The sequence below is a fragment of the Oncorhynchus gorbuscha genome, linkage group LG22 (genome assembly GCF_021184085.1).
Source record: "Oncorhynchus gorbuscha isolate QuinsamMale2020 ecotype Even-year linkage group LG22, OgorEven_v1.0, whole genome shotgun sequence".
Classification (NCBI taxonomy): domain Eukaryota; kingdom Metazoa; phylum Chordata; class Actinopteri; order Salmoniformes; family Salmonidae; genus Oncorhynchus; species Oncorhynchus gorbuscha.
The window spans coordinates 24,770,847-24,798,538 of NC_060194.1; the positions used below are offsets into that span (position 1 = coordinate 24,770,847).

Genomic DNA, 27,692 nt, shown 5'->3' on the forward strand with positions numbered 1-27,692 from the left:
GTTCCACAGTTGCATGTTCATTAATTGTTTATGGTTCATTGAACAAGCATGGGAAACTGTGTTTAAACCCTTTACAATGAAGATCTGTGAAGTTATTTGGATTATTTATGAATTATCTTTAAAAGACAGGGTCCTGAAAAAGGGATGTTTCTTTTTTTGCTGATTTTACATTTAGCTAACATTAGATAGTTAATCCAGAGATTCTTATTTTGCCTCGATTTGGTAGTCTCGTCCAGATCATCCTGGCATTTGTAGTTATTTATGATAGCCACATTAGCAGCTAATTAGCATTTAATTTTTAGGGGGTAAATACAGGCAAATATAATGATAAAAGTCACCTTGTCCTCGAGATATTTACAAAGTGAATGGTGAAAAAATGATTGGAACCATTTCCCTGTTTGACCTTTATGTTTTATACGTATTATGACTCATAATGTGGTACTCTATGGGCCTACATAGTGATAGAGTGACCTTAGGGTAAACAAGTGTGTTATAATGATTTTATAATCCTCTCAAAAACTGATTTGGGATCAAGAATGCCCTGTGGTTGAACTGCAGCGACTAGCAGAGAGAGGAGGTACTACCTTCACCTTAAACCTAAGCCTGCTGTTATGAAACTCAGTCAAAACACTATAAAACATACACATCCCATCCAGTAATTAAGTTATATAAGGGGTTACATCGAAAGTTTTAAAACCATCAGCCAGCCAACAAAACAAATCAAAATGGGGGAAAATGTTAAAGAAATGAATGAAAAAATGAATACAGAAGGTAGATCTATAGAAAGCTCACATACAATATTGAGCAGGAAATATTTAATATCACATTACAAATGGAGGCAGAGTAGTGTAGATGACAGCCAGCCGCAGATTGCAGCGATGCAGACATGAATGAATGAATACTGCCTAAACACAGAGACAAGCTAGGGGAGCTCTGGGGACAAAGATAGTGAAATGCAACCAGATGTTTGTCTTTAAAAGGAAATCATTTACAAACACAACCCATAGATAGCCTGCTGTCTTGGAGGAGAGGGAAAAACTGATCTTAAAAACAGCAGGTAGCTTAGCAGTTAAGAGCTTTGGGCCAGAAACCAAAAGGTCACTGGTTTGAATCCCTGAGCTGACTAGGTGAAAATGTGTCGATGCGCCCTTGAGCAAGGCACTTCACCCTAATTGCTCCTGTAAATCGCACTGGATTAGAGCGTCTCCTAAATGACTAAAATGGCAACAAAATGGTCTCTATTCTTTGTTATGATTGTATTATTCCTTATCCTTGTTTAAAACATTGTACAGCATAGATGGAGGGGTTTATTTGTGATTCCATGCCCTGTGTTTCAATACCGCTGCAATACTGGGGTGTAACTAACAAGCGTTCTCTATCCAGCTAGTATTTGTAGTTCTGTATGCAGTAGTGATGCTGTATTTGTAGTCCTCCTACCCTCATACAGCCAGTCACTCAGGCCGTTGAAGATGACTCCCTCCTTCCCTGTGGACACCAGGCGAATGGTCCTGCTCTCCACCGTTGCTCTGTAGTAGATGTTGTTCTCAAAGATAAAGATCTGGGTAAAAAAGGGACATGGCGCTGGAGTGAATACAGCATCGTACCATTACATTTCAGAGATTTTGCTTTTGCTTCTTGCCAGGCTTTCAAATGCGTTCTTTTCAGCTTGACACTATGGCTGCCTTATAATTACTACAGTAGATAAAACATAATTACTACCTTATAATAATAAAACTGTATAACCCTAAAGACTGACACTCCTTCTGGGCAATTTTCATCACAGTGTGACATTCACTCAGTACTAAAAACACGCATCCATCCTTCAGCCTGGAGACATTTCCACTCACACAAATAGACACGTCAACCCAATCTGGACTGAGTGACAAAACATGCCTTAAAGCATTGAATACAGCAGATATAAAAGGAAGCAGATTTCATTAGAGGTCATATTCCACTCCATCTACAAATAGAGTAGTTAGCAAAACACCCCTCTGCTTCGAATGAAGGTACTGTAGCCGTCTGAATCACTGAAGGGGCACACACACATCCATGCACACACATACACCTACAAACACACAACCATGCACACATTCTGGGTGACTGGGAACTGGTTCAGACAGGGGTGGGGAGGTTGTGAGGAGTGGGGAGGTTGGCATTACTGTGTTAAGCTGCTGATGCTATGTTGGACTGCTGGTGTATGCCCACTGTGCCCATGGTACCATAGTGAGTAGTAGGGATTAAGAAGACTACTGCTGAGGGGGGAGGGGGGGGGACTACTGCTGTCAATCCACTCTCCTCTCCTGTCCTTCAACTTCACCCTGTGTCAGTGGGAGAGGGTTATATCTGAGCTGTGTCCATCAGACAAACTCTCAAACATTGATTTACTCTCTTCATTTTCTATACCCTTTGTACATGAGGCTTGTGTGTGTGTGTGTGTGTGTGTGTGTGTGTGTGTGTGTGTGTGTGTGTGTGTGTGTGTGTGTGTGTGTGTGTGTGTGTGTGTGTGTGTGTGTGTGTGTGTGTGTGTGTGTGTGTGTGTGTGTGTGTGTGTGTGTGTGTGTGTGTGTGTGTGTGTGTGTGTGTGTGTGTGTGTGTGTGTGTGTGTGTGTGTGTGTGTGTGTGTGTGTGTGTGTGTGTGTGTGTGTGTGTGGAACCAGAAGCATCCTGCTGTGATCATTAAGCCATGGGCAATTACTCTACATGACAGAGGAATCAGCACCACTGGATCCAAACACGCGTTTCATATACAATGTCATATAATGGGCAATCTGACAATTGTGACAGGTTTAAATATGCAAAATCATTACGTCCAGAAATGGGAGACGAATAACTATCTGGTATTATCAGGTGAGGGTAAACACATCGGCTCAGACAGTTCACCCATACAGCTCTAGCTCTTCATTAACCAAACACGCAGATAAACATCAAAACAAAAATAAACCAATCAGGTACTATATTACCATATGCAAATTTAGCCGCTTTCTCACTTGGCAGACGACGAAATCTCATATTGTAGCAGCTTCAAATATGAATATCTTCTCCCTCTAAATGTGTCTGTAGCCTAATGTAGACAAATGATATGATAAGAGCAATTACAAAACCTACAGATTTGCAATAAAAGGTAAGTCAGTGGAGAAACACAAGGGAATACAGCCCATTACTGTTGTTCTGTAATTAGTCATGTCTAAAGTGCTGTGTTTTATGAGGTGAATGAGGAAGTGTGTATTAATGAGGGAAAACAACAAAGATATTGTAGCTGTGAGAGACACTGCTCTTTTTAGAAGACCTCTCTCCTTTCCCACAAAAACAACAATGTTGTTGTTTTAACCATAGTAACAGCATTTTGACATCACATCCAAAGTGGTGCTGTGGAGAAAGGGAAAGCATAGAGGGGCTTATCGCGGTGTCTGTCAACTCTCTCCCTTTGTCATACCTTCAAAATGCTGGATCAACATTTGTTTCAAGTTCAAGGCTGGAACATATTGGTAATTGAGGTGTGTGTGTGTGTGTGTGTGTGTGTGTGTGTGTGTGTGTGTGTGTGTGTGTGTGTGTGTGTGTGTGTGTGTGTGTGTGTGTGTGTGTGTGTGTGTGTGTGTGTGTGTGTGTGTGTGTGTGTGTGTGTGTGTGTGTGTGTGTGTGTGTGTGTGTGTGTGTGTGTGTGTGTGTGTGTGTGTGTGTGTGTGTGTGTGTGTGTGTGTGTGTGTGTGTGTGTGTGTGTGTGTGTGTGTGTGTGTGTGTGTGTGTGTGTGTGCGCGTTTGTGTGCATGTGTGTTTTTTTCAGTGAGACAGTGAGGGTGTAGACATGTGTGTGGGGTCTCTTACCAGCTGTTGGCCCTTAGGTCCCCATCCAGCATACTGCAGCGGGGCGTTCCGTACCTCAGGAGGATTCAGACTCCATGTCTCCCTGTGGAGATAAAACACACACTCTGTCATGGTGTCTGTGTGTGTGTATGTGTTTCCGCTGCTCAGTTGGTAGAGCATGGCGCTTATAACGCCAGGGTAGTGGGTTCGATCCCCGCGACCACCCATACGTAGAATGTATGCACACATGACTGTAAGTCGCTTTGGATAAAAGCGTCTGCTAAATGGCATATTATATATATTTCAGAGTGTGTACCTCAGACTGTGCACAAAAATACATGGAATCTTCCAGTGAGCTATCTAGGTTGCTTCTGTAATGGTAAAATCAATCATCCAAAGCTAAATTTAGCACTAGAAAAGTTTCCTTAACTTTAATACTAAGTATAAATATGGAACAAAAAGCAGGCCAGACAGAGTGTCTGACAATACAACCCAGGACACCAGGAATATTCCCAGAACAATTAAGGTCAAGTTAAGTTTTTTTTAAATCTAATATTAGGATGATAACATCCAAAAAGCATTCGGAGAACATTTTTCATCTAATATATTTATTTAACAAAAATGTTTTAGATGAAATATCATTGGAAGGTTCTAACATTCACTAAAATGTTATGCACAACATCTGTAACAACCACCACAGAAACATTCCCCAAAAGTTTGTTTGAAAAAAATTGACTGATGTTCTTATAAAAGGTTCCCAGAATGTTTCATCACAGTGTGGGAAACAGTCTGGTGGGAACATCACAAAATATATGTTCCCAAAACATAAACTGTCCAGTTGTGCAGATGATTCTACAATGTTTCTTTTAGGGTGCAAAAATAAAATCACCTGATGTTGCAAGAACGTTCCCAGAACACACTTTGTCTGTTCTTAACAAGGTTCCCAGAATGTTTCATTAGGTTGTGTTAACATAACATGACAAGATATACAGTTGACGTCGGAAGTTTTACATACACCTTAGCCAAATACATTTAAACTCAGATTTCACAACAGTCAATTTAGTGTATGTTAACTTCTGACCCACTGGAATTGTGATACAGTGAGTTATAAGTGAAATATTCTGTCTTTAAACAATTGTTGGAAAAATGACTAGTATCATGCACAAAATAGATGTCCTAACAATCTTGCCAAAACAATAGTTTGTTAACAAGAAATGTGTGGGGTGGTTGAAAAACGAGTTTTAGTGACTCCAACCTAGGTGTATGTAGACTTCTGACTTCAACTGTAACTAACCCAGGGAAATATTGGTAACTGGGTTGTTCACCATCACTTTACTCATCCTCTTTATATACAGTACCAGTCAAAAGCTTGGACACACCTACTCATTCAAGGTTTTTCTTTATTTTTACTATTTCCTACATTGTAGAATAATACTGAAGACATCAAAACTATGAAATATCACATGGAATCATGTAGTAACCAACAAAGTGTTTAAAAAAAATCTAAATGTATTTTATATTTGAGATTCTTCAAATTAGCCACCCTTTGCCTTGCAGGTTTTCACTCTTGGAATTCTCTCAACCAGCTTCATGAGGTAGTCACCTGGAATGCATTTCAATTAACAGGTGTACCTTGTTAAAAGTTGATTTGTGGAATTTCTTTCCTTCTTAATGCATCTGAGCCAATCAGTTATGTTGTGACAAGGTAAGATGGGTATACAAAAGATAGCCCCCAGCTCAAATAAGCATAGAGAAATGACAGCCCATCATTAGTTGAATACATGAAGGTCAGTCAATCCGGAAAATTTATAGAACTTTTAACGTTTCTTCAAGTGCAGTTGCAAAAACTATCAAGCACTATGATGAAGCTGGCTCTCACGAGGACCGCCACAGGAAAGGAAGACCCAGAGTTACCACTGCTGCAGAGGATAAGTTCATTGGAGTTAACTGCACCTCAGATTGCAGCCCAAATAAATGCTTCACAGAGTTCAAGTTTTTCATAGAGTTCAACATCAGCTTTTCAGAGGAGACTGCGTGAATCAGGCCTTCATGGTAAAATTGCTGCAAAGAAACCACTACTAAAAGACACCAATAAGAAGAAGAGACATTAGACCGGTGGAAATCTGTCCTTTGGACTAATGAGTCCAAATTTGAGATTTTTGGTTCCAACCGTCGGCTCTTTGTGAGATGCAGAGTAGGTGATCGGATGATCTCTGCATCTGTGGTTCCCACCATTAAGCATAGAGGAGGAGGTGTGATGGTGTGCTTTGGTGGTGACACTGTCTGTGATTAAACTAGACTTAACCAGCATGGCTACCACAGCATTCTGCAGCGATTCGCCATCCCATCTGGTTTGCACTTTGTGGGACTAGCATTTGTTTGATGACCCAACACACCTCCAGGCTATATAAGGACTATATGACCAAGAAAGAGAGTGATGGAGTGCTGCATCAGATGACCTGTCTTCCACAATCACCAAACCTCAACCCAATTGAGATGGTTTGGGATGAGTTGGACTGCAGAGTGAAGGAAAAGCAGCTAACAAGTGCTCAGCATATGTGGGAACTCCTTCCACTGTTGGAAAACATTTCCGGTGAAGCTGGTTGAGAGAATGCCCAAGTGTGTGCATAGCTGTCATCAAAGCAAATGGTGTCTAATTTGAAGAATCAAAAATATCAAATATATTTAGATTTCTGTAACACTTTTTTGCTTACTACAAGATTCCATGTGTTATTTCATAGTTTTGATGTCTTAACTATTATTCTACAATGTAGAAAATAGTAAAAATAAAGAAAGACTAAGTAGGTGTGTCACGCCACGCCTACCAGGTGGCGTGGCGAGAAACTGTCTCCTCACCACGCGCTCTCACCACTGGTGTCCCCCAGGGCTCTGTTCTAGGCCCTCTCCTATTCTCGCTATACACCAAGTCACTTGGCTCTGTCATAACCTCACATGGTCTCTCCTATCATTGCTATGCAGACGACACACAATTAATCTTCTCCTTTCCCCCTTCTGATGACCAGGTGGCGAATCGCATCTCTGCATGTCTGGCAGACATATCAGTGTGGATGACGGATCACCACCTCAAGCTGAACCTCGGCAAGACGGAGCTGCTCTTCGTCCCGGGGAAGGACTGCCCGCTCCATGATCTCGCCATCACGGTTGACAACTCCATTGTGTCCTCCTCCCAGAGCGCTAAGAACCTTGGTGTGATCCTGGACAACACCCTGTCGTTCTCAACTAACATCAAGGCGGTGGCCCGTTCCTGTAGGTTCATGCTCTACAACATCCGCAGAGTACGACCCTGCCTCACACAGGAAGCGGCGCAGGTCCTAATCCAGGCACTTGTCATCTCCCGTCTGGATTACTGCAACTCGCTGTTGGCTGGGCTCCCTGCCTGTGCCATTAAACCCCTACAACTCATCCAGAACGCCGCAGCCCGTCTGGTGTTCAACCTTCCCAAGTTCTCTCACGTCACCCCGCTCCTCCGCTCTCTCCACTGGCTTCCAGTTGAAGCTCGCATCCGCTACAAGACCATGGTGCTTGCCTACGGAGCTGTGAGGGGAACGGCACCTCAGTACCTCCAGGCTCTGATCAGGCCCTACACCCAAACAAGGGCACTGCGTTCATCCACCTCTGGCCTGCTCGCCTCTCTACCACTGAGGAAGTACAGTTCCCGCTCAGCCCAGTCAAAACTGTTCGCTGCTCTGGCCCCCCAATGGTGGAACAAACTCCCTCACGACGCCAGGACAGCGGAGTCAATCACCACCTTCCGGAGACACCTGAAACCCCACCTCTTTAAGGAATACCTAGGATAGGATAAGTAATCCTTCTCACCCCCCTTTAAGATTTAGATGCACTATTGTAAAGTGACTGTTCCACTGGATGTCATAAGGTGAATGCACCAATTTGTAAGTCGCTCTGGATAAGAGCGTCTGCTAAATGACTTAAATGTAAATGTAAATGTAAATGTTTTGACTGGAACTGTACATTTCATACTTTTCCTCCTCCGTACTGGTCCCCCGTGGGAATCGAACCCACAACCCTGGAGTTGAGAGAGCTACAAACTGAGCCACACAGGACTGATTATGTGCTGATTATTACAATGTCTCTATTAGGTTGCAAAAAAACATTTGCCTAATGTTCTTTAAAAGTTCCTAAAACAATTATTTCGGTTGTTGGAACTTTGTGGAGGTATGACAGGAGATGGTTCCCATAACACTAAAACTGTCCAGTTGTGCTGACATTCAGATAACGTCTGTATCAGGGTGCACAAATCAATCCTTTGATAGTGCAAGAATGTTGACAGAACAGCCTTTGAGTTCTTTAAAGGCTCCCAGAACATTTCATTAGGTGTGAACAGTTACATCACAAGAGATAGGTTCCATGTTGGCTGGATGTCCTTTCAGTGGTGAACCATCCTTGATTGTCATGTTTTGTCATATATTGTCTTGTCATTATGCTTTCCCTTCTGTTCGTTTCCCCCTGCTGGTCTTATTAGGTTCGTTCCCTTTTTCTATCCCTCTCTCTCCCCCTCCCTCTCTCTCCTCTCTCTATCGTTCCGTTCCTGCTCCCAGCTGTTCCTCATTCTCCTAACTCACTCATTTAGTCTTTTTACACCTGTTCCCTATTTTGTCTTCTGATTAGAGTCCCTATTTCTCCCCTTGTTTTCCACTTCTGTCCTTGTCGGATCCTTGTCTATTGTTCACCGTGCTGTGTTTGTGTATCGCCCTGTCGTGTCGTGTTTCCCTCAGATGCTGCGTGGTGAGCAGGTGTCTGAGTCTGCTAAGTTCAAGTGCCTTCCCGAGGCAACCTGCAGTTCAAGATCAAGTCTCCAGTCGGTTCTCGTCATTACGAGTGGAAATTGTTTTATTTGATTGTATTTTTACTTTACTGGATTAAAGACTCTGTTTTCGCCAAGTCGCTTTTGGGTCCTCATTCACCTGCATAACATTGATACACACTGGAAACTGTTGAGCAAGAAAAATCCAGTAGCGTTTTGGGGCATATTTTGTCTGTAGGCAACATTTATAAATGAGGCCCCAGGTGAGTGTTTTTTGCACCCTAAAATAAACATTGGTTGAATCATCCGCACAACTGGACAGTTTTTTGTGTTTTGGGAAACAGATTAAATATGTTTTAGGTCAAGCTGTCCCCGAAAACATTCAACAGTTTCCTGTTTCATCTAATACTTAGACAAAAATAAGATGAGAGAGTCTAAGAGAGTGAAGAAAGAAAGAAAGAAAGAAAGAAAAGAAACAGAGACAGACTGACTTACGGGGTGGTGAGACTACAGATGATGTAGAAGGCCGTGTAGGAGTGCTGGTAGACCTGCAGAGACAAACACAACTTCAGCATCAAGCATTCAACCTCGCATGGCAGAAACAACCCATGAACTCTGCATCTGAGACAAAATAAGAAGTGTGGTCCTTTCTACTTACTGGAGCCACGTTGTAGGCCAACAACACATGTTCCAGGTCTGGAGATATGTGGTACTTGGTGGCTTTGAACATTTCCTGGATAACAAAGAAGCATGTTTGAGTCATATTTATTACAAAAGGTCATCATACATTTTTCAATACCTTTATCACCTACTTATACATGGTCGGGAATAAAATGAGTTAATACTCACAAACTTCCTGTTCTCCACCAAAATGACCCTCTCCTGTGTTTCGATGTTGAGTTTGACCACGTCCCCTTCTCGTGTTCGATACAGCAGTACATTGTCTGGAAACAATAAACAGCATAGGAGAGAGAGCATTACATTGTCTGGAAACAATAAACAGCATAGGAGAGAGAGCATTACATTGTCTGGAAACAATAAACAGCATAGAAGAGAGATCATTACATTGTCTGGAAACAATAAACAGCATAGAAGAGAGAGCATTACATTGTCTGGAAACAATAAACAGCATAGAAGAGAGAGCATTACATTGTCTGGAAACAATAAACAGCATAGAAGAGAGAGCATTACATTGTCTGGAAACAATAAACAGCATAGGAGAGAGAGCATTACATTGTCTGGAAACAATAAACAGCATAGAAGAGAGAGCATTACATTGTCTGGAAACAATAAACAGCATAGAAGAGAGAGCATTACATTGTCTGGAAACAATAAACAGCATAGAAGAGAGAGCATTACATTGTCTGGAAACAATAAACAGCATAGGAGAGAGAGCATTACATTGTCTGGAAACAATAAACAGCATAGAAGAGAGAGCATTACATTGTCTGGAAACAATAAACAGCATAGAAGAGAGAGCATTACATTGTCTGGAAACAATAAACAGCATAGAAGAGAGAGCATTACATTGTCTGGAAACAATAAACAGCATAGGAGAGAGAGCATTACATTGTCTGGAAACAATAAACAGCATAGAAGAGAGAGCATTACATTGTCTGGAAACAATAAACAGCATAGAAGAGAGAGCATTACATTGTCTGGAAACAATAAACAGCATAGAAGAGAGAGCATTACATTGTCTGGAAACAATAAACAGCATAGGAGAGAGAGCATTACATTGTCTGGAAACAATAAACAGCATAGAAGAGAGAGCATTACATTGTCTGGAAACAATAAACAGCATAGAAGAGAGAGCATTACATTGTCTGGAAACAATAAACAGCATAGAAGAGAGAGCATTACATTGTGGAATATGCATCCAGCTGTTTCAAACAGTACTTATAATGGGGCCATGAGGGGCCAGCCTTCCACACCGGACTGAGAGCAGATATCTTTTAGGGGGGCACCAAGGTACAACTGGAGCAGGCCTTGCTGGTATCCTGTTACCTCTGCAGCATATACAGGAGCTGTAAGGTATGGATACATACGGTGTGATCCCACTGGGCACAGACGTCAATTTAACGTCTCGTCCAGGTTGGTTTAACGTATTTTCATTAATATGACGTGGAAACAATGTTGATTCAACCAGTGTCTGCCGAGTGGGATGGTCCAAGTGGTAGACCATTTTCACATTATTGTGCCGACCCAAAACATATTAAGCTGGCTCAGGTATTTGGTTCCTATGGTGGATGCATAAAAAGGCAAGGACAGTACAGCTTGGCTTGGTTCTACTCAGCTCTGCTCCACTCAGCTCTGCTCAGTAGTGTGATACTGGTAGTGTTGTCCTCTAGACCAGAGCCGATTCCTCAGTCTCACTGTGTCCTGTTCGGATAAACCTCTCTACCAAGAGAAGTGTAGAGAAAAGGTCCTTGCTGCTCTCTCCAATGTTTCAACCATTCAAATTAAGGTTGATTGAATAGCCATCTGATCTCCCTTACTTACTATTTGCCACAGCAATAGCAGTAAAGTGCTGATGCTACTGATACTGGAAGGACTTCATATTGCTAGACATAATGAAGATTTATTTGGATTTTGTGGTAGTGTGTTTTTCTACGTAATTAACTTCAAGTTTGATTGCTTTTGTACTCTGTTTTGAAAACCTTTTCCTGCTCTAGTCCAAATATTTGCTCAGTCATGACAGTTCCGCTCACAACTATCAAAATGGATAAATTAGGAATAATGGAAAGTGTATGAGTATCCTTGGTGGCAGGTAGGCTAGTGATTAGAGCATTGGGACAGTAACTGAAAGGTTGCTAGATCAAATCCCTGAGCTGACAAGGTAAAAAAATCTGTCGTTCTGCCCCTGAACAAGGCAGTTAACCCACTGTTCCCCGGTAGTCCGTCATTGTAAATAAAAATGTGTTCTTAGCAGACTTGCCTAGTTTTTAAAAAAAGAATGTGAGTCCAAACTGCCGAAGGCCTGACATCTTTAACAAAAGCCATTCATTGAATTGCTTTAATCAATGAAAACGAATGAGAGCAGAGTACAGTACACAGTGTCCCTATAAGACCACAGACAGAGCGAAGGCAAAGTGACTCAGTCTCCTTCCTGTTTCTGTGTCTTAAAGGCAGGGCTCGAAATTAACAATGTCCCGTTGTCCTGATGACAAAATATTCCTGGAGAGTCTTCAAATCAGACTCTGGGACAATAGATCCAAAGTTCATACAACCACTGTACATCAAAAACATTTAAAAAGCAATGAGGCTGATGCAACAGATCAGAATGTTTAGCTTAAAATGATAAACTATTTCTTCACATTGTAAGCGCAGCAATGTGCACACAGCAGTAAGCTATGCGCAAATATTTTTTTTAAATGTAGCAGGAACACAATGTTCTAAAAAGTGCATCACACATGCGAGCGGTTTCACGTGACAGATGAAAATATCCATGCGAAATGTTGAAAGAGGGGAGATGTAAAGATGCAACAACTAGCATGGGTTGCTAATATGTCTAAGCTTGTTTATGGCTGCTGGACAATAAAAGAAAGCTGGTTTCAATGGCATAAGGAAGTGTTTATCAAATAATTCCCTAAAAAAGTTGATGGTCTGATAATGGTTAGGCTACTTGAATCAAGGAAAGACATGCCCCATGACATGGCATAAAACCTACAGGTTTTAAATGCTGACTGCCTCACCTAAGATTGCAAGCTGGGTGATACTTGGTGCAAAACAGATACGGGTCTTTCTCTCCGCTCTTGTAACTGATGAATGAAACATCCCTCAAGTAGGCCTACTCCGACAGAATCAAGCCTTTAGACGTTAATGTTAATTATCCTACATTATATTTGTCAAACATGACTGGAGATTGTTCTACATTCATGTAAATACAACGTCTCATTAAAGTTTGACTACACTTTCTGGCGCCTCCCTCGTGTCAAAATTGATGTGGACACATCACCCAAGCTACACTGAGATGTATGCTAATTTTATATGTACAGGTAACTGCAAAAAATAATGGACCATTCAACATAGAGGATCTTAATAGTATCAAGGCACAAGGCGAGACCCAGATGCAGACACAGGAGGCAGATGGTCGCAGTCATTATGTTTATTCATCCAAAGGGGTAGGCAAGAGTAAGGTCGTGGACAGGCCAAAAGGTCAAGACCAGATCAGAGTCCAGGAAGTACAGAGTGGCAGACAGGCTTGTGGTCAAGGCAGGCAGAATGGTCAGGCAGGGCGGGTACAAAGTCCAGAAACAGGCGAGAATCAAAACTGGGAGGACTAGAAAAAGGAGAAATGCAAAAAGCAGGAGAACGGGGAAACCGCTGGTCGACTTGGAATTAATACAAGACGAACTGGCACAGAGAGACAGGAAACACAGGGATAAATACACTTGGGAAAATCAGCGATGGAGACAATCACAAGGACAGGTTGATCAGATCAGGGCGTGACAAATAGGGCATTGGGCCACCAAGAGATGCCAGAACAGAACTTGGCATAGATTCTACAAGTGTCTGGAACTCCATTCTACTGGACACAACACCATTCTTCCAAGAGAAATTCCATAATTGTTTTTTTGTTGATTGTGATGGAAAACGCAGACTCTGGCACCGCTCCAGAATCTCCCATAACTGTTAAATTGGGTTGAAATCTGGTGACTGAGAGACAACCACACACTTTAAACTCCCTATGCTCCTTTGAAACCCCTTTTTTGAGATCTCTTCTTCTAGCCATGGTAGCGAAAATAATGGGCAACTGGGGATTTTTATACATGACTTTAAGCATGATGGGATGTTAAATTGCTTAATTAACTCAGGAAACCTGCTTTCAATATACTTTGTATACCTCAAGTGTTTCTATTATTTTGTCAGTTACCTGTACATTCATGTAAAATACATGTGAATATTATTCCAACGTTGGCCATTTTAGAAGCAAATTATTTTATGTGAATTTCTGGCTCAGTTGACAGACCCATTTATCCATTTCAGTAGTGGACCTACTTTTATTAGCATTTTAAATCACTGTGAAGTCAGTTGAAGTCAGAAGTTTATATACACCTTCGCCAAATACATTTAAACTAAGTTTTTCACAATTCCTGACATTTAATCCGAGTAAAATTATCTGTTTTAGGTCAATTAGGATCACCACTTTATTTTAAGAATGTGAAATGTCAGAATAATAGTTGAGGGTGATTGATTTCAGCTTTTATTTCTTTCATCACTTTCCCAGTAGTTTACATTAACTCAATTAGTATTTGGTAGCATTGCCTAAAATTGTTTAAATTGGGTCAAATTTTCAGGTAGCCTTCCACAAGCTTCCCACAATAAGTTGGGTGAATGGCCCATTGCTCCTGACAGAGCTGGTGTAACTGAGTCAGGTTTGTACGTCTCCTTGCTCGCACAGGCTTTTTCAGTTCTACCCACACATTTTCCATAGGATTAAGGTCAGGGGGTTGTGATGGCCACTCCAATACCTGGACTTTGTTGTCCTTAAGTGTGCTTGGGGTCATTGTCCATTTGGAAGACCCATTTGCGACCAAGCTTCAACCTCCTGACTGATGTCTTGAGATGCTGCTTCAATATATCCACGTAATTTTACGTCCTCATGATGCCATCTATTTTGTGAAGTGCACCAGTCTCTCCTGAAGCAAAGCACGCCCACAACATGATGCTGCCACCCCTGTGCTTCACGTCTGGGATGGTGTTCTTTGGCTTGCAAGCCTCCCCCTTTTTCCTCCAAACATTCTATTTTTGTTTCATCAGACCAGAGGACATTTCTCCAAAAAGTACGGTCTTTGTCCCCATGTGCAGTAGCAAACCGTAGTCTGGCTTTTTTATGGAGCAGTGGCTTCTTCCTTGCTGAGCGGCATATCAGGTTATGTCGATATAGGACTCGTTTTACTGTGGATATAGATACTTCCTCCAGCTGTTCTGAGATTGATTTGCACTTCTCACACCAAAGAACGCGTCTCCTGAGCAGAATGACGGCTACGTGGTCCCATGGTATTTATACATGCATACTATTGTTTGTACAGATGAACGTGGTACCTTCAGGAGTTTGGAAATTGTTCCCAAGGATGAACCAGTCTTGTGGAGGTCTACAATTGTTTTTCTGAGGTCTTGGCTGATTTCCTTTGATTTTCCCATGATGTCAAGCAAAGAGGCACTGAGTTTGAAAGTAGGCCTTAAAATACATCCACAGGTACACCTCCAATTGTCTCAAATTATGTCAATTAGCCTATCAGAAACTTACAAAGCCATGACATAATTTTCTGGAATTTTCCAAGCTGTTTAAAGGCACAGTCAACTTAGTGTATTTAAACTTCTGACTCACTGGAATTGTGATACAGTGAATTATAAGTGAAATAATCTGTCTGTAAACAATTGTTGGAAAAATGTATTGTGTCATGCACAAAGTAGATGTCCTAACCGACTTCCCAAAACTATAGTTTGTTAATAAGAAATGTGTGTAGCGGTAGAAAAACAAGTTTTAATGACTCCAACCTAAGTGTATGTAAACTTCCGACTTCAACTGTAGGTCCTACAGTAAACCTATGTTGGCATATCAAAAATAAACAAAGTATTTTAGCATTTAGGATGGTTCATCTTCAGTTTGGAACGGTTGAAATTGCACTTCGGGACAATTCTGGGACGGCGATTAAAAAAGTTGAGCCCTGCTCAAAGGAGAGGTTCAAAGAGACCGGTGACAAGCGGTGGTCAGAGAGCAACGCTGAATCAATTATGCATCACTCTAAATGAAACCAACGCACCACATATTGATGAGGACTACTGAAGTACAAGGTTGCACGACCCTACGCATTATCACTGCTCATCAGAACCAAATGTTGAGCTGATTGCATTAACTTAACTTTGACACGGAGGAATGTCAGACAATGAATCACTAAGATTTTATCGGAGAAGAATGATAGAGAACATTCCAATGTGTCGTTAGAAAAATACTTTGAAGTTTGTGTGTGTGAATTTCTACTGGTGAGGTTAATTATCATGGTCCATTTGATGAGGGAAAAGCCCTTTAGCCTGCTGTTGAACTTCTCTGCAGACACCATTTCCCTGCATTGTCCTTTGACTGTCTTTTACACAAAACACTGGACATCAGCATGTTGCCAAAGTCATGGCAGGGCCGACTGGGCCAAAATATTCTGCCAAGATTTGAATTTTCAATTCAGTTTAAATTCTCTTCCGAGATATCCAGACGGAGTGAGTAATTATATTATATTGTGAAAAGGTTACTTTCTGGAGAAGAAGATAAGCTATATTACTGCTGCATACAGTGGATAACGTTGTATATAAATCAGTATGTAAAAGTATGTGGAAATAAAATAAATTCTGGCACTACTTTTGTGCTTAATGGATAGTCAATGAAAAAACAAAGTAGTTTGAGTCTCTAACACTAGAGGGCGAGCAGTAGCTTGATCCAACATTCATGTGTTCTGCAGCTTGCTTTCCACATGACGTTGTCAAGGTTAAGAAAGGTCATATCAGACCAGCCTTAAATCTGTTTAATTTGGGCCTGTCCTGTACATGCTCTGCATACATTATAGCTACAATACTGTATGGTGCATAACGGCATAAACGGGCACATTTCAAGGTTTCACTGGATTACATGGCTCTGTCTCTCTGTATAACACTTACTTAGTTCTGTGGGCTGTCCGTCTCTGTTGTAAGGGAATAACCATGAGACTATAACCATGTAATCCTTGAGGGCTTGACAATAAGCATTCACAGTAAACACATTGGCTGAGTGATCCATTATGCCTTTAAATCAGGATTTGGGTTTCTATGATTATGTTTAAATTCAATAGGCAATTGAAGTGCTAGTTAGGTTTCAATATGTTTTATGTGTGGTCCTCTTGTTTGATAGTAATGGCTGTCTAATGGGAAAAGTGATACGGCTTATGGAGATAGAGTCATTGCCTTAGCGACCGCCGTCTACAATATGTAAATGTGGTGCTCTAATAATGTCAACTGACACGTAACAGTTCCTGGTTGGTGGGTGCTGTGTTAGCTTCAGTTTCTATTGGCAGATGAAAGGGCAGGGCGTAACTATAACAACTCACCACTGAGCCATGTAGCGGCGGGGTCGTGCACGTGAAGATCTCCTCCGAAGACGTCCTCGATGGTGACTTTCTTCTTGAGGGCAAGGCTATCATCTGCAACTGCCAGTGGAATAGATCAACAAAACAAAAGTGGAAGAAGTCATAGAATTAATCAGGTACAATAATATGATACTGTTATGTTTCAATTCTCTTTCACATAAAAAAAGGGACCTGGCCACCTTTGTTACCTGGTGACTGTCACTTTTCCTGCAAAAAGTTGCAGGGGGTCATAAAAATAGGGTAGGAGACATCTGTCAGAGTCGGACTATTATGCGCTGTTTCTGTCTGGATATAGTAGGACTGTAATTCCCATATCACAGGCACAGCGATTAAGGAAATGTTACAAAGAAGAAAGAGACACTCCATTGATCCGCCAGCATCAACTCACAACGGCATGGCCAGTTTTTCCAGGCAGCCGTAACTCCCTCTAGCTGCACAGGGTAAACAGCTGAGACCGGTCAAGGTAGACAGCAGCTCTAGAGGGTTGAGTTTCATAGAGACTGTGTGTGTGTGTGTGTGTGTGTGTGTGTGTGTGTGTGTGTGTGTGTGTGTGTGTGTGTGTGTGTGTGTGTGTGTGTGTGTGTGTGTGTGTGTGTGTGTGTGTGTGTGTGTGTGTGTGTGTGTGTGTGTGTGTGTGTGTGTGTGTGTGTGTGTGTGTGTGCCCCTTCAACCCCATATGGGAGCTTTACATATTTATCTTCTACATTCACCTGTCAGTTTATTCAGGAAAAGACATTAGAGTACCATCAGTAAGAGATTCTACAAGGGATGTATGTGATGTATGTATGTATGTATGTATGTATGTATGTATGTATGTATGTATGTATGTATGTATGTATGTATGTATGTATGTATGTATGTATGTATGTATGTATGTATGTATGTATGTATGTATGTATGTATGTATGTATGTATGTATGTATGTATGTATGTATGTATGTATGTATGTATGTATGTATGTATGTATGTATGTATGTATGTATGGATGTATGTATGTATGTATGTATGTATGTATGTATGTATGTATGTATGTATGTATGTATGTATGTATGTATGTATGTATGTATGTATGTATGTATGTATGTATGTATGTATGTATGTATGTATGTATGTATGTATGTATGTATGGGGTGGCAGGGTAGCGTAGTGGTTAGAGCATTGGACTAGTAACTGGAAGGTTGCAAGTTCAAACCCCTGAGCTGACAAGGTACAAATCTGTCGTTCTGCCCCTGAACAGGCACCTTTGTACCTTTGCAAGTCTCTGAATTTGCAAATTATCTTCATCTGTTGGTAAAAGACCATTGAGAGGGATTCCCAACATGAGGCAAACAGCACCTCTGATGCACTGGCAATTGTAAAAATGACTAGAGCTATTACTGCATAATAATCTTCATTAAACAAGACTGAATGACATTTTACATTAAAGCCCCATTACCTAGTGAGAGGATGACCTCACTTCGTCCTTCTGAAAAACCAATATGCAATCTCCAAGCTGACACATCTCAACATCTCTACTCCTGTCTGTCTTTGAATGAATGGGTTTAGGAAATTAAATTACCTACTGGGCTGTCTGCTAGCAAGGCCAATTGCAATCTCTAACTAGAAGTCTTCTTTTGGTGGCCTGACTCAGGTACTTATGTACTGTAGGATCTTAATTTGACCAGTTTCTCACATCAGGACAATAATCCAGCAGCAATAGGAAATGTGAATTATTATGTGGATTATAATGAATGGAAATATTTGTAGGGATTGATACATCTTTAGATAGGGCAAATCAAGTCAGACATTTTAAAGTGGAAATTACAAACTTTAGAAGCCTTTTTTTAACCTTGTCTACACCACAAATGAGTATTTTCTGCTATGCAGTTTAATAGGTGTTAATAAGTGTAATGTAATAAGTGTAATGTAGTGTAATGCAGCATTGTGTGTTACATACTTGGGGTGAGCAGGATGACAGAGGTGACGATCAGAGACAAGATGATGCAGATGACCAGCAGGGCGATGACTATCCCCTTCCAGTTCCTCTGTGGAGGGGCACTGCCCACCAGGTCCTGCAACACAAACACACACAAAAGTTAGAGGTCAATGGGGGATAATGAAGGGGAGGCGATGAGCACGGTTACATACACACAATAATGTGATTATTGTGGATAATCAGATTAATATAGTTCTATTAAAACGTTGACATGCTTTGCAAGAAGAACGATTTCCCTAATAATCCCATTTACATGGACACACATCTGAAATCAGGCTACCTGATGGCACTAAATACAGACCCGTTTACATGGACACACATCTGAAATCAGGCGACCTGATGGCACTAAATACAGACCCGTTTACATGGACACACATCTGAAATCAGGCTACCTGATGGCACTAAATACAGACCCGTTTACATGGACACACATCTGAAATCAGGCTACCTGATGGCACTAAATACAGACCCGTTTACATGGACACACATCTGAAATCAGGCTACCTGATGGCACTAAATACAGACCCGTTTACATGGACACACATCTGAAATCAGGCTACCTGATGGCACTAAATACAGACCCGTTTACATGGACACACATCTGAAATCAGGCTACCTGATGGCACTAAATACAGACCCGTTTACATGGACACACATCTGAAATCAGGCTACCTGATGGCACTAAATACAGACCCGTTTACATGGACACACATCTGAAATCAGGCTACCTGATGGCACTAAATACAGACCCGTTTACATGGACACACATCTGAAATCAGGCTACCTGATGGCACTAAATACAGACCCGTTTACATGGACACACATCTGAAATCAGGCTACCTGATGGCACTAAATACAGACCCGTTTACATGGACACACATCTGAAATCAGGCTACCTGATGGCACTAAATACAGACCCGTTTACATGGACACACATCTGAAATCAGGCTACCTGATGGCACTAAATACAGACCCGTTTACATGGACACACATCTGAAATCAGGCTACCTGATGGCACTAAATACAGACCCGTTTACATGGACACACATCTGAAATCAGGCTACCTGATGGCACTAAATACAGACCCGTTTACATGGACACACATCTGAAATCAGGCTACCTGATGGCACTAAATACAGACCCGTTTACATGGACACACATCTGAAATCAGGCTACCTGATGGCACTAAATACAGACCCGTTTACATGGACACACATCTGAAATCAGGCTACCTGATGGCACTAAATACAGACCCGTTTACATGGACACACATCTGAAATCAGGCTACCTGATGGCACTAAATACAGACCCGTTTACATGGACACACATCTGAAATCAGGCTACCTGATGGCACTAAATACAGAACATTGCCAATCAAAATAAATGTTCTACCACAGCGAACACATTATTTTTGGGAAGCATATTTGATTTTTAATTTGTATAAAGTTTGAATGTGAAAACTACTTCTAAGACGCATCCATTCAGTCGTTCCAAACTCACTTCACTCACGGTAAAGAGGGAGGCTCGCTCGGCTGGTGCTTGCACATGCGCAGATCATATACGATTGAGGTGTTTACATGTCCTAATCATTCTAAAGATTGCTCAGAAAACAAGTCGTTTTAATCTGCGTATGTTTACTTCGATGTTCACCTTACACCGATGAAGGTAAGCAGAGTAAGGTGACTATTACATGACTATTGCATAACCTGCCTACTGCCATATTATTACTGTGCGTGTAAAATGTACTCACTGACTGCGTTTGTGCTACTACTGCAACACTCCTGTGATAGGCTCCCAGCCACACAGCTTTTGAAAGAACCTAAGTGACAGAATAAGCTCTGATGGGGGAATTGACAGGAAAAACCAAATACGCTGAAGACAGTTCCTTATGTTAAAATGTGCTGCGTTGGGAGATCCAGAACACCTGAGCATATCCCCAGAGTCTTTCACACCTTTACACCGTTCCCTTCTCTTCCCACTCTTTCTGTAGGACAGATCACCATCCTGCAACTTCTACAGTCATTCTACCTCCTCTAGTATTCTATTACAGTACCCCGTGGTCATAGTGCTCAGGATGAGTCTCTTTGCAGCCTATTTGCCTGGGTTGAGTGGCGTATGTACTATGTGCTCTTGCTCCATACAGAACGAGAGAGAGAAATGATGAGCCTCTCCTGTCCTTTCCTTAGAGACAAACAAATGGTAGACGGTCTATCAACCCTAATACTATACACACATACAATCCATTGCACATGACATACAAAACCTAACTATATCCCTATGGAGGTGCAGTGGCTGTCTTGATTACCCGATAAGACTGACAATCGAATGTAAACTGAGGCTGATAATTCACTGCACACCATCTCAGTTCAGAGTGTAGAGGGATGAGTGTCCTATAGGTGAATCAGGGTTAAGACTTTGCTCTATCTGTTGGTATCCCAGGCTGATTCTAGCCTGGTTCCAGTCTAGACTACTTCCAGAGGCATGACAACCGAGTTGGCTAAAGCACTTAGAGGTCTGGAAGTAGGCTAAACTGATTAATGCAAAGATCTCTGTATTGTTGTAATTTTGGCTAGAGCAAACATATTTCCATACATTTTTGTTAGCTGCATGTGTGACATAACTCCACCACTCCTTTTTATGATATCATAAAAAAATTGTCAGAGTGTCGTCCGGGTTAGGGGAGGGTTTGGCCGGGGGGGGGGCACTCTAGCGACTCCTTGTGGAAGGCTGGGTGCCTCCAGACTGACTTCGGTCGTCAGTTGAGCAGTGTTTCCTCCGACACATTGGAGCAGCTGGCTTCCGGGTTAAGCGGGCGGGTGTTAAGAAGCAGCACAGTTGCAGTCACCAACCCTCTGTATAACATAAACAGCCTAACCAGCTCTGCTAGGGCGAGTAAAATGGTCAGAGTGAGCTGTTTTCTCATTTGTGTCTGGAAGTAGCTGGAAGTAGCTAGCTATCATTAGCCAGTTAGCTTGGGTGCTTGACTGCTGTTAGGTCAGCTAGCTAACATTACGTTTGTGATCTGTGTAATTTGTATCTCAGAGCCATTTGCTTTGCTAGTTATAGCCTAATGTTAGCTAGCTAACATTGAAGCTGGTTGGTTAGCTACCTGCAGATTCATGCAGGGTAGTAACGTTATGAGTTGGGATCATGGTTCATTGTTTAGCTAGATAGCTAGCATATTATCGGTATATTCAATAGTGTTTAAAAAATATATTATCTTCAACAGTGTTCTTGTGATCAAGCCATCAATGTTTTGTGATTATTGGTGTCGTAAATATTTTAGCTAACGGGTTAGCAATTAGCATGTTTGACATTTCAGTGGAAATACTACTACCATCAGCTTTTTGATAAGCGTTTTAGCAAAAACAATATATCCCGTATTATCGGCATACGTTCCCCAGTTATTGGCCACCTTACTATTTTGTTCAATTACAAGATATATCAGTTTAATTTTGTTTAAAAAAGAGACACCAACCTCGTATCCGAAGTGTTTACTAGATAGTTGATTAGTTGGCTAGCCTTCCGGTAAAAACAAAAATTACTTGCCTGTCAACTTTTATTGTGTAGTTGGTGCACCCTCCTGTAGTCTCTTAAAAATGGTTCTTCACCAACATCATCTTCAGTTTTGTAATCAAATAATGTCTCATCATTAACGTTTCGACAACATCCGGTGAAATTGCAGAGCGCGAAATTCAAAAACAATTATTAGAAATATTTAACTTTCATACAATTACAATACACCAAAATACAGCTTAACTTCTTGTTAATCTAGCCACCGTGTCAGATTTCAAAAAGGCTTTACGGCGACAGCAAACCATGTATTATCTGAGGACAGCACCCCATCAAACACACACATGACAATCATTCAACCCACCAGGCGCGGCACAAAACTCAGAAATAACAATATAATTCATGCCTTACCTTTGAAGATCTTCTTCTGTTGGCACTCCAATATGTCCCATAAACATCATAAATGGTCGTTTTGTTCGATATATTCTGTCGTTACAAAATGTCAATTTATTTGCCGCGTTTGATTCAGAAAAACACTGGTTCCAACTCGCGCAACATGACTACAAAATATCTAATAAATTACCTGTAATCTTGGTCCAAACATTTCAACAACTTTCCTAATACAACTTTAGGTATTTTTTAAAGTAAATCATCGCTAAAATTTAAGACGGGATAAACTGCGTTCAATAGCAGATAAAAATAAAGTGGAGCGAGCTTTCAGGTCGCACGCCCCAACCACAACAGTACACTTGGCTATCCACCCAGATAGGAAATGGCTACATCTTCATTTCTGAACGGAAAAACTTCAACCAATTTGTTAAGAGTGTTGCCATCCAGTGGAAGCGATGGGAACAGCAAGCAAGTGCATTATAAATCTAGATCCACATAGAAAACCCATTGAAAACACTGTCACCTTAACAACAACAAAAAATCCTGGATGGTTTGTCCTCTGGGTTTCGCTTGCCAAATAAGTTCTGTTATACTCACAGACATAATTTTAACAGTTTTAGAAACTTGAGTGTTTTCTATACAAATCGACCAATTATATGCATATCCTAGCTTCCTAGCTTCATATCCTAGCTTCTATCCTAGTTTACATTTACATTTACATTTAAGTCATTTAGCAGACGCTCTTATCCAGAGCGACTTACAAATTGGTGCATTCACCTTATGACATCCAGTGGAACAGCCACTTTACAATAGTGCATCTAAATCTTTTAAGGGGGGGGTGAGAAGGATTACTTTATCCTATCCTAGGTATTCCTTAAAGAGGTGGGGTTTCAGGTGTCTCCGGAAGGTGGTGATTGACTCCGCTGTCCTGGCGTCGTGAGGGAGTTTGTTCCACCATTGGGGGGCCAGAGCAGCGAACAGTTTTGACTGGGCTGAGTTTACTTTGGGCACACATTTCATCCAGACATGAAAATACTGCCCCCTATCCCGAAGAGGTTTTAAGAGGGATAGGCTTTTTAAGAAGAACCCTCCAATAGGTGTACCAAAACATTCAAAGGCCATTTTCTCAAAAGTGAGGTTACAAGTTTGTCAACTTTCAAAGCAGAATTACTTTCCCATTGTGCCTCAACTGTAGTGTATGATATACCATTTTATAGTTTTGAGCCTCTACTTTAATCCAAAGAACACAATTTCAAATGTTGCTACATATGACTGAATCGAGCCGGTCAGTCACATGTAAGGTCCCACAGCTGACAGTGCATGTCAGATCAAAAACCAAGCCATGATGTCGAAGGAATTGTCCGTAGAGCTCTGAGACAGGATTGTGTCGAGGCACAGATCTGGAGAAGGGTACCAAAGAATGTCTGCAGCATTGAAGGTCCCCAAGAACACAGTGGCCTCCATCATTCTTAAATGGAAGAAGTTTGGAACCACCAAGACTCTTCCTAGAGCTGGCCACCCGGCCAAACTGAGCAATCGGGGGAGAAGGGCCTTGGTCAGGGATATGACTAAGAACACGATGGTCATTCTGACAGAGCTCCCAAGTTCCTCTGTGTAGATGGGAGAACCTTCCAGAAGGATAACCATCTCTGCAGCTCTCCACCAATCAGGGCATTATGGTAGAGTGACAGAAGCTACTCTTCAGTAAAAGGCACATAGCTGCCCGCTTGGAGTTTGCCAAAAGGCACCTAAAGGACACTCAGACCATGAGAAACAAGATGATCTGGTCTGATGAAACCAAGATTGAACTCTTTGGCCTGAATGCCAAGTGTTACGTCTGGAGGAAACCAGGCACCGCTCATCACCTGGCCAATACCATCCCTACAGTGAAGCATGGTGGTGACAGCATCGTGCTGTGGGGATGTTTTTCAGCAGCAAGGACTGGGAAACTAGATCGAGGGAAATGTGAACAGAGCAAAGTACAGAGACATCCTTGATGAAAACCAGCTCCTGAGTGCTCAGGACCTCAGGGCGAAGGTTCACCTTCAAACAGGACAACAACCCTAAGCACACAGCCAAGACAGCGCAGGAGTGACTTTGGGAAAAGTCCTGGAGAGACCTGGAAATAGCTATGCAGCGATGCTCCCCATCCAATCTGACAGAGCTTGAGAGGATCTGCAGAGAAGAATGGGAGAAACTCACCAAATACACTGTAGGTGTGCCAAGCTTCAATAAAGTACTGAGTAAAGGGTCTGAATACTTATGTAAAAGTGATATTTCAGTTTGAAATGTTTTATACATTTGCAGAAATGTTTTTTCTTTGTCATTATTGGGTATTGTGTGTAGATGGGGGGGGGGGGACGATTCAGTCTATTTTAGAATAAGGCTGTATGGAGAGAAACAAAATGGTGCAGTTTGAGGCCTTGTGCCCCGCGTAACTCAGTTGGTCGAGCATGGCGCTTGGGTCGGCAGGGTTATAGGTTTGATTCCCACAGGGTATCAGTATGATAATATATGCAGTCACTACTGTAAGTCGCTGTGGATAAGAGAGTCTGCTAAATTACTCAAATGTAAAGGTAATGTGGTGGAGAGTGAGATGTGGGTCTGGGCAGGTGTGATGTAGTTGCCGTTTGTATGTGTATGTTTCGTATTGTCGAAACAATACAAAATATTCTTACAAAAAAAAAAAAAGAAGGAAAAATGAAATCTTGCAACAACCATGTGATTATTCATTACGAGTAGGGTTTATTTTATTTATTTTGTTTCCATTGTTCATTGTAACCACAATGTCACAAATAATTGAACACACACACACACACGAGCAGATTATTAAAGACATTTTCAACCTGTTGAAGACAATCAGAAAGAATGTTGGTACTTATTTATTTTGATCCAAAGCCATGAATGAGTGAATCACTCAGCTTTATGCTGACAAATATAGTTTTATGCTATATGATAGGCTTAGCCTATTTAGTAGGCTAACTAATATATTAAAGTGCCTAAATAAACTAATACATTTCAAGTAGCTCAGGTCGTGAAAACATGGTCAACCTTTTTCCGCTTCCTATCCTCACTGGACTCTTTCATTCAGTTTCTTCTTCACATCAGCAAAGAAGGACTCTGTGTTTCAGAAATTCACTTTATATAGAGGGGCTATCAAGCCAGTTTGCTATTTAGAATAATTTCTTTCTGTTTTTAGAGGGAGAGAAACCAAAAGCCCACCGTGTCTGGTAACAGGGTTGCAGCTGGCTTCTCTCTGAAACCACAAAGCCATCTGTAGGTGACGCCACACAATTACCAGGTGGATAGTAGGCCTCTTGAAGCGATAGAGGAAAGCAACAAGATCCACAAGTATTCTTTCACAATAACTAGTCTTACTGTATGTTATCTGCAGTTTTGAGCTGCACTGTCCCACTCCATGGTGGATAACACCCACTCTTCGTTTATGTAATGGGCTTCAAGGCACAATTATCCAATTTTTCGAAAATTGTCATTCCACATGTCAAGTGTAATTGCACATTCTATTTACCCAAGCCTTCTCAACTACAGGACCACCCGCCAGCTATTTTTTTGTTGTTGCCTGATGCAGGACTCTCGTGCCAGAGGAGAGAGACTCTCGGACTGAAACATTCACATCTTAATTTATTTACAAAAGGATAGTCTAATAGGTGTGAAAAATCCCCCAATTTGTACCACAGTTTAGACTACTGGTAGATCAGCGTTCTAACTCCCACTTGTGACAGTGTTGCACAACGAAAGAATGGCATAATTTACCACCATCTACAACAAACTGCTGCAGCATGAGCTCAAAACTTTAAATTGAGAAACCACTGTATACTATCACCAACATCAGTACCCCGGAGCAACGGATGTGGGATGCATACATGCACACACCCTACTCCCACAAACACCTCTACCCCTCTCACACACACACACACACACACACACACACACAGGTCCCCCATTGACCCTTCTTCCCAGGTACCTCTGTGCAGTCAGATTTGACTTGTCACTTAAAACTGTCACAAATTTTTACTGATGCACTATTGAAAGCATCCTGTCGGGTTGTATCACCACCTGGTATGGCAACTGCACTGCCTGCAACAGCAAGGCTCTCCAGAGGATGGTGCAGTCTGCCCAACGCATTACCGGGGCCAAACTACAGCTTCTATCTCAAGGCCATCAGACTGTTAAACAGCCATCACTAGCACATTAGAGGCTGCTGCCTATAGGCATAGACTAGGAATCCCTGGCCACTTTAAGGAATGGAACACTTGTCAGTTAATTTTTTTTACATATCTGGCATTACTGTTTTCTATACTATTCTAATGTATCTTATTCAGTTACGCTCTGACAACACTTGTCCATATCTAAACGTCCTCTCACTGTCAACTGTGTTTACTTTCAGCAAACTTAACGTGTAAATATGTGTATGAACATAACAAGACTCAACAACGGAGACAAACTGAACAAGATCCACAGACATGTGACTAACAGAAATGGAATAATGTGTCCCTGAACAAAGCGAGGGGTCAAAATCAAAAGTAACAGTCAGTATCTGGTGTGACTACCAGCTGCATTAAGTAAGACAGTGTATCGCCTCCTCATGGACTGCACCAGATTTGCCAGTTCTTGCTGTGAGATGTTACCCCAAACTTCCACCAAGGCACCTGCAAGTTCCCGGACATTTCTGGGGGGGAATGGCCCTAGCCCTCACCCTCCGATCCAACAGGTCCCAGATGTGCTCAATGGGATTGAGATCCGGGCTCTTCGCTGGCAGAACACTGACATTCCTGTCTTGCAGGAAATCATGCACAGAACGAGCAGTATGGCTAGTGGCTTTGTCATGCTGGAGGGTCATGTCAGGATGAGCCTGCAGGAAGGGTACCACATGAGGGAGGAAGATATCTTCCCTGTAACGCACAGCGTTGAGATTGCCTGCAATGACAACAGGCTCAGTCCAATGATGCTTTGACACACCGCCCCAGACCATGGTGAACCCTCCACCTCCAAATCAATCCCGCTCCAGAGTACCACCCTCGGTGAGACAAAACCGTGACTTGTCAGTGAAGAGCACTTTTTGGCAGTCCTGTCTGGTCCAGCGATGGTGGGT

The 27,692-nt window shown here is 41.8% G+C and overlaps 1 protein-coding gene across 3 annotated transcripts in view; it reads right to left on the reverse strand.

The window, feature by feature from the left end:
• LOC124009822 (dipeptidyl aminopeptidase-like protein 6) overlaps positions 1-27,692 on the reverse strand; it is a 175,603-nt gene that overhangs the window by 25,918 nt on the left and 121,993 nt on the right. For all 3 annotated transcript variants that reach the window (XM_046322013.1, XM_046322012.1, XM_046322014.1), the window contains exons 2-8: positions 18,638-18,752; positions 16,663-16,761; positions 9,434-9,528; positions 9,243-9,317; positions 9,080-9,132; positions 3,823-3,904; positions 1,438-1,558 (exon numbers count right to left, since the gene is read on the reverse strand). In XM_046322013.1, coding sequence (XP_046177969.1) covers positions 1,438-1,558; positions 3,823-3,904; positions 9,080-9,132; positions 9,243-9,317; positions 9,434-9,528; positions 16,663-16,761; positions 18,638-18,752 — 640 coding nt within the window. The remainder of the gene's footprint in view (positions 1-1,437; positions 1,559-3,822; positions 3,905-9,079; positions 9,133-9,242; positions 9,318-9,433; positions 9,529-16,662; positions 16,762-18,637; positions 18,753-27,692) is intronic.